The following is a 12,336-nucleotide window of genomic DNA, read 5'->3' as shown; positions in this document are numbered from 1 at the left end:
CTTCAATGATGAGCACCCCCGCCGTCACATTGCTCAATCACCTGGCCACCAGTCTCGGTTCCCCACTTGCAGACCCAGATGAGTGTACAAGCAGGGTGCACAGATAAAGAACATTCTGTTTAGTGTGTCCGTGTAGATGAAAGAATTCCAGCAAAATCTAACACGAGGCATTATCCTCTGTGAAGGAAAAAAATCACATATGTAAGGAGAAAGATGCCTCAGTGTTTGCACTTTTAACTTTTTAGATACTTGTTAGAGATACATTCGGCTGGGAGCAATCTCTTCAAAGAAACAACTTCGATGTGTTCAGTGAGACCGGCTCTCGTGAAAGCTTACAATATTCTCGAGTAGTTTGTTGAGTGATGTTGGGTTTAAATGCACACTCTCTGACCTTTAAATCATAACCTCTCAAAGTGTAGAATTTCCCAAACGGTGTTAGCCTCCCCTGGGAGTTGACAGACACTGCAGACTCTCAGGCCCCGCCCAGACCTATTGAATCAGGATCTGCATTTGAACAAGGTCCCCAGGCAATCCAGATGCCCTATCTCAGAGACGCTCCCCTTTCAGCAGAGCTCTGAGCTGCTTGGTTCTAGAATACTTGTGCTTGCATCATAATGACAGTAAATTAGTAGGATACATATTTGACTTGTGCCTGCAGATATTCCGGTGATGTGCTCTCTTTCGCCAAATCATTCATTCGCCTGGTAGCATTTGTGAACTCTTATGTGTATCATCCAAAACTGCAAGACAGTGATCAAAGCCTAGATGTTCAAGCTTTCTGGCCATGAGTCCAGAGAGAAGTTTCTATAATTCTCTACTGTGGAAAAGTTGCTGAATAGTTTTGGTACTAAGTTAATTAATCCACATAAGACCTATGATGAAGACTAACAGATGGGACTGTTGGCCTAAATCAAAAAAGGCAACCTCTCATGAAATGAAAAGAACCACCATTTGCTTTTTGGTGTCAATTCAGTAAAAACTGTTGTGGCATAAAGTCTTAATGCAATTTCCAGAACATTTCTTTAAGCCAAAAATTTTAATAGAAGTACGCTTTGGTTTAACCCCAAGGTACAGATAACAAAAAAACAGAAGTGAGCAATACTTTCTCAAAAGAGGAAAGGAAAACGAATGTGTCCTAAGATTTAGAAGCAAACTTCAGATTCACAGCCACTATGTCCTAAAAAATTATAAGTTTATTTGACCTTCAAGAAACAAATGCAAACACTTGGTACAAGTCAGTCACAGAGCTGTTTCCCCAAACCTGGGGCAAGCAGGATACCCCCTGTAGGCCATTTGGGTACCGCCTACTTCACTGTTCCCGGAAAGACAGTGCTCTTCTACACCATGGCACACCAGAAAAGCCCCAAGAATTAGAGAGAAGAGTAGCCTTAGAATGATTGAGTGGGCATTTGAACGACTTGTGCCTCTTTCTCCCTGCCCCTACCTGGTCTTAGCCAGAAGGACCTGGACAGCAGGGGGCAGCAATCAGTACAGAATTAGGTACAGACTTGGCTGTTAAACCACAGTTTTGGGCTGAGATATTTTTCTGCATCGTGAGACTAATGTTCCTCCTATGCAAGATCGATTTCTTACTAAAATACTTTGTGGCTATCACCGGCAATTCTGCTCATCATACTGTGAAACAAAATAGATTAAAACCAAATGTTCTTTCCCAAGCGTTTCCCAGAAAGAAGCTTCTGAAGGCTAGAAGTTGAATGTAATGCAAAGTTGCTAACTTTTTATCTTTAAGACAGGATCCAATTAAAGAAACAAGACACCATAAAAATCCCAAATATTCTTTCACTATTTGTTTTACATTTTTTCCAGCCACTCACTGCCTTCATAGGCCCTGACTCCACCTATCTATCTATCTATCTATCTATCTATCTATCTATCTATCTATCTATAATTTTTTAAGTGAACAGGCTTTATTTTTTAGAGTAATTTTAAGTTTACAGAAAACTGAATGGAAAGTACAGAGAGATCCCACATATGTTTCCCCTGCACACACAGTTTTCCCTATTATTAACATCTTGCCTGGGTATGGTATATTTGTTACAATCAGTGAACCGATACTCGTGCTAACTCAAGTCCGTAGTTTACATTAGAGTTCACTTTTTGTGTTATACATTCTATACGTTTGATAAATACATAATGCCATGCATTCATGCCAGGACTATATTTTTTAGTTCATATTTCACTGGAGTTAAGAGTCACAATGGATATGGATAGAAATTAAAAAAAAAAAAAAAAAAACTCCATATGAACTACATTCTATGACAAGGAAGTTTCTCTCCAAAAATCCTTGTGGGTGCACCCGCTCTCCCCCACTTACCTGTTTTGTAAATCAAAGTGGGGCTGGCAATTCAGGGAACTGTGTTTAAAGACCCAGAGACAGGAAATGTTCCCCGGGGTGTTGACCAGTACTTGCAGTGTGATGGATGCAGACATGTCCACTTCCACAGTGGCTGCTCCATACACTGCCTCTGTGCTCTCAGGCTTCAGGGCACACCCGAGGTCTTCTGGGGGTTCTGATGCCTACATGGAAACAATGTGAATTTACTACTGGTGCATGTTTTTACATCCTCTTCTTAGCTGAGACCCTTATCAAATAGATTCATGTTGACATACTACCCACAACACTGGAGAGCATATAAGTGACAGAAAATTCTATTATTTACAACTTTCTAAAGAGAAGATAGATAACTTTAGGCATTGCTAATATGTTTTACATACTGTTGTGGGTTGAATTGTGTCCCCCTGAAATTCGTGTGTTGAATCCTAACCGCCACCACCTCAGAATGTGACCTTATTTAGACATAAGGCCTTTTCACAGGTAGTCAAATTAAAATTAGGCTGTTAGGGTGGGTTCTTAATAAGAAGAAGAAATGTGAAGAAGACAGGCACAAAGAAGAGTCCCATATGAATATGAAAATGAACCTCTACAAGCCAAGGAGAGAGGCCTGGAGAGATTGCTCCCTCACAGCCTTCAGAAGGGACCAGCCCTGACGACATCAAGATTTCAGACTTCTAGCTTCCAGAACTATGAGACAATTAAAATTTGCTGTTTAAGTCACCCAGTGTGTGATACTCTGTTACAGCAGCTCTAACAAACTAATATATATATAAACAATAGTCATAAAATTCATAATACATAGGTGACTGCTTTTGTGATGATTGGTATGTGGATATGAATTACATCATAATGGTAAATGAGTATCTGTGTTAGAGGGATTTTAAAAACCAAAATATTTTCTGGGCAGATACCCTCATAGGCTCATTGCCATCAGCAATGTTTCATGTCTGCTTTAAGTAATTGAGATATATTGAAAGGAGGGTGTGGTGGCAACTTCTGCCTCTGGATCCTTCACTTCCTACCTGCCAAACATGTAGCATAGCATGCCTACATACACGTGTGCACGCATGCACACAAATACACACATACAAGCTTCTTCAGGTGAAGAGCAGGGTAGATCTTCTGCTACTGACCATAAGCCATACTTCTGGTTTTATTTGTCCATTTATTCAGTAAGTAACTGATAAGTTCATTTATTGAATATCTGATAAGTGCTAACCATCTACTGGGCACTATGGGACTTGTGATATTGATCTTGTCCTTACAGAGTTTTAAGTCTAGTAGGAAGGAATAACTAAAATACCAGATGAAATATTATGTGCCCCATAAAAAGATACCAACTACTTTGAAAGATAAAGTTAAATGCTCTGGAACTTCAGAGAAGGGAGAAGTAACTTCCAAACTGGGATGGTGGTGGGGGGGAGGCTTCATTGAAGTCTAGAAATTGAGCTGGATATTAAAAGATAGGCACAGAATAAAGCAAAATAAAGCGAAAACAAAACAAAATTAAAAACCCAACATACTAGAAGAAAATATTTGCCACATATATTACAAATAAAATACTCCTAATATATAATGAATTTTTTAACAGTGAAGGATGCAGAACCAAAACACAGTAGGAAAATGGGGAAAATAACTGAATAGACAATTTACCAAGGAAAGACATAAAGAATAGCCTTTTTTTGTTGTTGTTTTTTATAATAAATTTATTTTTTATTGGTGTTCAATTTACCAACATACAGAATAACACCCAGTGCTCATCCCGTCAAGTGCCCCCTCAGTGCCTGTCACCCACTCACCCCCACCCCCTGCCCTCCTCCCCTTCCACCACCCCTAGTTCGTTTCCCAGAGTTAGGAGTCTTTATGTTCTGTCTCCCTTTCTGATATTAGAATAGCCTTTGAACATATGAGAAAAATGCTCAAACTCAGTTATAATTAGAAAACATAAATTGAAACAACACTGAGATATCACTTCTCATCTATCAATCTGCCCCCAATTTTTTTTTTTAAATTTTTATTTATTTTTGATAGTCACAGACAGAGAGAGAGGCAGAGACATAGGCAGTGGGAGAAGCAGGCTCCATGCACCGGGAGCCCGATGTGGGATTTGATCCCGGGTCTCCAGGATCGCGCCCTGGGCCAAAGGCAGGCGCCAAACCGCTGCGCCACCCAGGGATCCCTGCCCCCAATTTTTAAGTATGACAACACATTTTGTTTCTGAGGTTGTAAAGAAACAGCTATTCTCATTTATTTCTGGAGGAATGCAAGCCAGTGTGGCCCTTCTGGAGGAGCATTTGGCAATAGCTAGTAGAACTACATATGCATTCATCCTCCGAGCCAGCAATCCCACTTTGAGTACTACACCTATAAACCTACACATATAAAATAGTAATTGCAAAATACTGAAAACCACCTAAATGCTCATACACAGAAGAGTGGTTGAATAAACCACGGTACCTCTACATAATGGAGTGCTATGCAGCTATAAAGAAGTGTGACAACAATCTCCATGAACTGATTTGGAGTGATCTCCTGGATATACTGTTGAGTGAAGAAAAATGAAAAAAAGTACCTACTTTCATGTATACTACACCTCATGTAAGAAAGAAGGGGACTGAGAAAATACACATGTATCTCCTAATTTGTGCACAAGAAATCTAGAAATAAAAGAAAAATATCTAAAGTGGGGGCACCTGGGTGATTCAGTCAGGTAAAGGTCCAACTCTTGATTTTGGTTTAGGTCATGATCTCAGGGTCATGGGACCAAGCTCTTCATCATGCTCCATGGGCACAGAGCCTGCTTGGGATTCTCTCTCTCCTTCTACTCTTCCCCCCACCCCCTGCTTGCATGCACTCTCTCTCTCTCTGAAAAAATAAAAAATAAAAAAATCTAAAGGGATTGGCTACCTAGAGAAGGTAGGTGGGAAAACGATGGAAACCTGGTTTTAGGTATGAAGAGGGAGTAATACTTCTTTGAGTATATCTTTTTATACAGCTTTGGCTTTTAGGACCATAATTACATTTCACACACTCAAAAAATTAAACAATTAAAACCAACCAGGATTTTGGGGAACTCAAAATAGAATACCAAAAGAATTTTAATTATATTACAGATGAATAATGTAACCATGGTGAAGGGGGTGGGAAAGAAAAGTACTAACATAGGTAATTGAAAAATATTAACATTGAGTAATATTTGTTAAAGACAAAAAGAGTTATACGCAAAGACTGTATTCTAGTTAGTAAATCTGTTTCTCACTGGGATGTGGGTTAGCAATGCTGAAATTAGTTTATGTATATAGTAGGTTTACATAAGTCAGTTATAGATAATGAGAATTAGGTTTCTTACTATCGGAGAGAGAAGTATAAATATGAAAAAAGGAAAAAGGTAGAATAAACGTTTTGATGCTGAATTGAAATTAGATTTATCAGCATGAATTTATGATGATATACAGATAGGTAAATAGATAGATATAGAGATGATAGATAAATAGAGTGTTGTGTGTGTTGGGGGGTGTAAAATACATACATACATTTCCTAGAGGGCCCAGAGGCAAGGACATCCCAATAGCAATGAGCACATCCAGCTCTCAGACCATGGGTTCTAAATACTATTATCCAAAAAACCAGTGCTTCTTTGGAGAAATGGTTAATTCCAGAGCTAAGGCAGGAAAAATACAAGATGAGCCTGAACTATATTGGAAAAGGAAAGTAAGGAAGTGCTTCAGAAATTATGCACACACGTTTAAAGGACACATAAGTCAACCTGAAGTAGCTCCCAATGGCCAAAACTGGACAAATCTGAGTGACAAAATAAAACTAATAGTCTTGGGTCATAAGTCATAGAGTAAAATAAATATCTCCGAGTCCATATCTATATAAATAAAATGGAAAGAAAAGATAGTTCTTCCCCCACAGAATTCCAATTTAGAAATGCAGAGGGAATGAGAGAAAAAGAAAATCACCATTAGGCAAGCATCACAGTAATAACTGTTGTAGGCAAGGTCCACCAAAGGGTGCTAAAATTGGCAGGTGGAAATTGGAGGACAAATAGGATATTTGCATCTTCCCCCAAATACTTGCTAATTACAATGAAAAAAAAAAAGTAACTTGGCAGTAGAGAAAACCAGCATACCCCATGGTCATCTTCAAACAGAAATGATAAGTGGTAAAAACATTGGAATTTTAAACAACAATTGAGTGGATTGTAGGAACAGTAAAATCGTCTTATTTTGGTTCCAGGTTATATTGGTCATACAGCTAAGGATGCAGTTGCGTATTTATCAGAGTTACATTGGCAGGTTTTGTCTACTAGAATGTTTGGTTATTCAAAGCACTCCTGAGCTATAAGATTTTCAGAAAGATGTCCCATCTGAGCAATGTGAACTGTGGAGGAAATCAAGACTGTTTTTTAAAGAGCACAGCTACCCTAACAACATACTCCCCACCAAAGTGGGAAATTGCCCAAAGGGAACAGCTTTAATTTCAGGAAGATGAAAGCACATTACAGACTGCTCATCTTTGCATCATCTAGGAGTTGTAGGATTGTCGTTTAATGTTGTTTGAGAACTACTAGGTCTTAATACAATCCTGAATATTGCATAAGAATATAATTTATACTACATTAATGTAAGTAATGCAGGACTTAATACTAGGAATCAAGACCAATTATTAACTTTTTTCTTAAGATCATGTTTTATAACAAAACACTTAAATGTGTGCAGCTATTTTCTTAAGTTGAAAAGACACTGAAATTTTAAAATATCATAGCAAATAATATTCACCTTTTTTTGTCCACACTGAAATACTGTGTATGCAAAATATCTTAATTATTTATAAGCAATATGTTATGATGCCAATATCTGTTAAAAAAATTAAAACCAACCATGCTTCTAGCATAAAAAAAAATCATGTGTTAAATCAGGAGTTTTCCATTCATGTAGAATATAATGGATACCTATTTCACACTATGTTTTAAATTTGAGTATATTTTTAATATATCTGATTTTAGGGGGGGTGGGGAGTGAAGGCCAGGCATCATGTTATGTATATTATGTGTTTATGTATTACATCTACTATGTGAAAGAAAACAGAGTGACTATATATTGGTAAGAATTCTCAAAAAAAAAAAAAAGAATTCTCAACTGGAAATGTTCATGGAATTGGCTAATTTATGTTTGCTTTTTGTTACATATGTCTAATATTTCCAGTTTTCTATTATTTAAGCTTCCTCGAGTAAATACCTAAGCTGTTAGATGAATTGCCTGAAGGAGGAGGGTAATGAAAAACAAATTTGGAACCTAAAGGAGCCAGAGTCAGATGATGGAGCAATCTGCATGTCCATTTAATGCGAAGTCACTGAAGATTCTAAGGCCAGCAGTAAAGGACGCATCTGTGCTTCAGAAAGAATAGTCCGGCAGCCCTATCAGAGATGAACTGTAGAAGGAAGAAGCGACTTATGATATTACTGTGATTATGAGGGAGTGAATGAGGGCTTGAATTAGGGAAGTGGCTGTGAAACCAGAGAATATGAGGTGATTATCTGAGAAATATCAAAGAAAGGAAATTGATAAGACTTGGTAACTGAGCAAATGTGAAGGTAAGGGAGAGGAAGTAGCCCGAAATAATGCTGACCTTTAGAGCCTGGGAACTAGACAGGCCCATAAACAGAAAAAAGTTAATACAAGTACAAGAACAGGTTTGGGGAAATAGAAATGAAATAAATTATATAGGTGGGCTTTAATGAGCAAATGAAAAACCTATTTTATCTATCTAGGAGGCAGGTGGAAATCAGGGACTCAGATTTGAAAGAGAAGCATAGATTCTCCTTAAGGAAAAAGGGTAATTCCTGGGATCCCTGGGTGGCTCAGTGGTTTGGTGCCTGCCTTTGGCCCAGGGCGTGATCTTGGAGTCCTGGGATCAGGTCCCGCGTTGGGTTCCCTGCATGGAGCCTGCTTCTCCCTCTGCCTGTGTCTCTGCCTCTCTCTCTCTGTGTCTCTCATGAATAAATAAATAAATTAAAAAAAAAAAAAAGGAGAAAGGGTAATTCCTGTTACTTATTCATGCTGAGTATCTGTGTCTTTCCTGAATCCAAACCAGGAGAGAACATGAATATGGACGGAATGGAGTGGGTATGAATACATGACATATTTAAATACACAACAAGAAAAACCCATATAGCTATGGTAGACTTCAATAGCTTACAAAGCATGGCCTCTAGAGAAAATAGCTAACGTTAGAATGTTAATATTACTTTACCGTGGGATAAGATGATGATAATCCCAGTGATGAATCATTGTTCTTATGATTGATTAAAACACACTTGATCACAGGCAGATCTTGATTTGTAATAGCCTCAAATATCATTGCTGAAAAAACAACTGTAAAACAAAATAAAGACAATGATGTTGATACATGCACACCTTGAAAAGAAAATATGTATTCATTTCACAACAACAAAACAAAATGTAATCAGGCATGGGTGGCCTACAGGAAAGTATGTATGATATATTAATTTCATAAAAGGCAAGTCTTACTATAAATCAGGAACGGAGGTACTTGGAGTAGTGCTATCCAATAGAAGGTTCTGCACTGAAAGAAATAGTCTCTGTGTTGTCCAATGTGCTACTGAGTATTTGAAATAAGGGTGGTGCAAATAAGGAATGATTATTTGCATACAAGCAATTTATCCTTCTTTATGGATGTTTGTGAAACTTTTTGGGTGCACTAAAATTTTTAAAATTTTGTGCCATATTGAGAATCTATTTTCATCCATTGTGCTAGATGCTCTCTAGGTCTTTTCAATCCAGAAATTCATATTCTCTTTGGAAGAATTTTCTTGAATTATTTCTTTGATTCTTTCTCTCTCTGTTATTTTCTGTTCTCCAATCATTTGGAATGTTTCCCCCAAATGACTCATGACTCTTGACAGTATGCTCATATATAAGAATGAAGTCCAAAGTGTTCATCATAAGCTCTGTGGACATGGTTTGACCTGCTGTTCCATTTTCTCTGTGTGATTATCTTTAGGTTTTCTCATGAGCTAATCAGATTCCCCAGAGAAGATTTCTGTCTCACATTGGCTACCCAAATTCTGGGAGATGGTGCTGGCAATTTATAATCTTCTGAGGATCCTATAATGGAAATCAGGTTGCTTTTCAGCTTTTTCATCCTGCACCTTTTGATTCAGCTTTCTTCATGTGCTGTAAATCTCTCTACATTTTATTTTCTGCCTCTCCAGTGTTTTTGTCCTTGTAAGTTTATGTCTTTAAAAAAATTTTGTCTTGAGCAGCCTCTTAGTAGAAGGTAAATGTATGTGTTTAATCATCTTTGTATCTTGTTATTTGATTTAAATCTCAGTATTGCAGCTATGAGAACTACATTTTAAGACACATCCACTGGTTTGTTTTAGTCGGTCTTTATTACTATTTATTAAAGAAGTCATATTATTCCAACCCAAGTGGAACCATAAGTGAAAATTCACCCTAAATCCTGACTTTTTTTTTTTTTAGGATTTTATTTCTTTATTCATGAGAGACACAGAGAGAGAGGCAGAGACATAGGCAGAGGAAGAAGCAGGCTCTCCAGGGGGAGCCTGAGGCAGGTCTTGATCCCAGGACCCTGGCATCACGGACCTGAGCTGAAGGCAGATCCTCAACCACTGAGCCACTTGGGTGCTCCTGACATCTTAACAAATAAACCATTTTCATTTCTCTAGAATCTTTTCCATCTGTATACATAGTTTTTAACTAATTATATTAGCAGAGTAGAAATCACTTCATATTGATTTTGAAAATAATATATCATAAGCATATCTTACGACACTGTATACAGTTGATCTGCTTTTCTTTGGTGGCATTAACAAAAATGACCTAATCATTCCCTTGCTATTATACATTTTAGGGTGGTTTTTTGACTCTCTGCCATTTAAAATACTTCACTAAAGGACTCCTACATGGCTTTGTCAATTAAGTGTCAGACTCTTGATCTTGTCCCAGGTCATTAGATGGAGCCTTGCATCAGGCTCTGTGTTCATCAGGAGTCTGCTTGGGATTCTCTCTCCCCACCTCCCATTCCTTTTGCCTCTCCCCCCATTCATACATGCTCTCTCTCTCAAGTAAATAAATAAATAAATCTTTGAAAAGATGAAATAAAATAAAATATTATACTAAGCTTTGTACTTTTTAAATCTAAGCTTTCACTTTTAAAATATTATTTCCTTATTATAAATTTTTGGAAGTGGAACTAGTGGATTAAAAGATTTAAAAATATATAAAGGATACATTCAAATGGTTCTTGATATTTGTTGCCATTTGGTTTTCCAAAGGTACTATACCAATTTATATAGCCACACGTAAGATGAAAATGTAATATAGTTTTACTGCAATCTCATAAGCATTTAGTCATTATGTATTTCTTATATTCCTTAATACAGCTCCTTTTTTTCTTTTCTTTTTTATTTTAAGCAATCTTCACACCTCAAATGGGGCTCAAACTCATGACCCTGAGTACAAGAGCTGCATGCCCTTGAGAGTCTGCTTGAGAATGTCTCCCTCTCTCTTTGCCCTTCCCCCTATTCACACGCTCACTCTCTCTCTCTCTCAAATAAATAAATAAACCTTTAAATAAAGTGGACACCTGGTAGCTCCTCAGTTGAGCATCTGGCTGAGCTCATGATCTCAGGGTTGTGAGATCGAGCCCCTGTCAGGCTCCATGCTCGGTGTGGAGTCTGCTTGAGATTCTCGCCCTCTCTTTCTTCCTCTGCCCTTCCCTCCACTTTTGTGCGTGCTCTCTCTCTCTCTCAAATAAATAAATACATCTAAAAAACAAAAAGGGTTGCACACTTTCATCTGAGCCAGTCAGATGCCCAGACCTTAGTCTTTTAAAAGAAAAAAAAAAAAAAAAGAGAAATCAAATAAATACAACTCCAAAGGATAGGGGGAAAAAGATTAAAGAGAGTTTAAGAACCTTCCCTGCCCTATTCCCTAGTGTTTTTTTCTCTCTATTCTTTTTTCAAATAATTTTATTCAGTATAATTAATATACAATAAGTTGAACATATTTAAAGTGTATACTTTGGTGAGTTTTTTTTTAATTTGGTGAGTTTTGACACATACAAATCTATCTGTAAAACCATCATCATAGTCAAGATAGTGAACTTATTTACCCCAAAAGCTTCCACATACCCCCTGATAATCCGACCCTCCTACTCACCCCATAACCACATGCCTAGTAACCTCTGATCTCTTTTCTGTCACCATAGATTAGCTTGAATTTTCCAGAATTTCATGTAAATGGAATCATGTAGTATGAAATTTCTTTTTTTGTCTGGCTTCTTTCACTTGCATTATTTTTAGATTCATCCCTGTTGTAGTATATATTAGTAGTCTGTTCTTTTTAACTCACAAGTAGTAGTCTATTATATAGATACAACACAATATTTTAATTCATTTACCTGTTAATAGAATTTGGATTGTTTCCACTTTTAGCCTCTTACACATAAAGTTGCTATGAATATTTAGATAAAAGTCTTGGTGTAGACAAATGCTTTTACTTTTCTTGACTAAATACCAAAGATTGGAATACCCAGATCATAGAGGAAGTATATATGCAAATTTCTAAGTACGAAACTCTTCTCCAAAGAGGTTGTATTCTTTTATATTCCTATTGTCATTGTATGGGAATTCCAGTTGTGGAAGTCACATCCTTACCAACACTTGGTATGATAGGAATTTTTAATTTTAGCCATTATGCTAGGTATATAATAAATCATTGTGATTTCAGTATCTAGTTTCCTACTAATGATATTGAACAAGCTTTCAGATGCTTATACAACATACTGTAACTTCTTCAGCAGTGTGTCTATTCGCATAGTTTGCCCACATCAAATCTTTTAAAACTGGAGTGCTTATTTTCTTATTAAGTTTTGACAGTTTTTTTCTCCTAGTTTTATTGTGATACTGTCAGCATATAACATTGTAT

At 37.1% G+C, this 12,336-nt stretch overlaps 1 protein-coding gene across 12 annotated transcripts in view; it reads right to left on the bottom strand.

The window, feature by feature from the left end:
• FLT3 (fms related receptor tyrosine kinase 3) overlaps positions 1-12,336 on the bottom strand; it is a 120,187-nt gene that overhangs the window by 45,100 nt on the left and 62,751 nt on the right. For 11 of the 12 annotated variants that reach the window (XM_077868278.1, XM_077868272.1, XM_077868274.1 and 8 more), the window contains 2 exons: positions 8,615-8,736; positions 2,336-2,538 (listed from right to left, as the gene is read on the bottom strand). In XM_077868278.1, coding sequence (XP_077724404.1) covers positions 2,336-2,538; positions 8,615-8,736 — 325 coding nt within the window. Of the gene's footprint in view, positions 1-41; positions 178-2,335; positions 2,539-8,614; positions 8,737-12,336 lie in introns of those variants that run through there. The other variant, XM_077868280.1, reaches the window with a different exon arrangement.

Source organism: Canis aureus, chromosome 24 (genome assembly GCF_053574225.1).
Source record: "Canis aureus isolate CA01 chromosome 24, VMU_Caureus_v.1.0, whole genome shotgun sequence".
Taxonomy (NCBI): Eukaryota; Metazoa; Chordata; class Mammalia; order Carnivora; family Canidae; genus Canis; species Canis aureus.
This window is presented reverse-complemented; position numbering and strand designations above follow the sequence as displayed.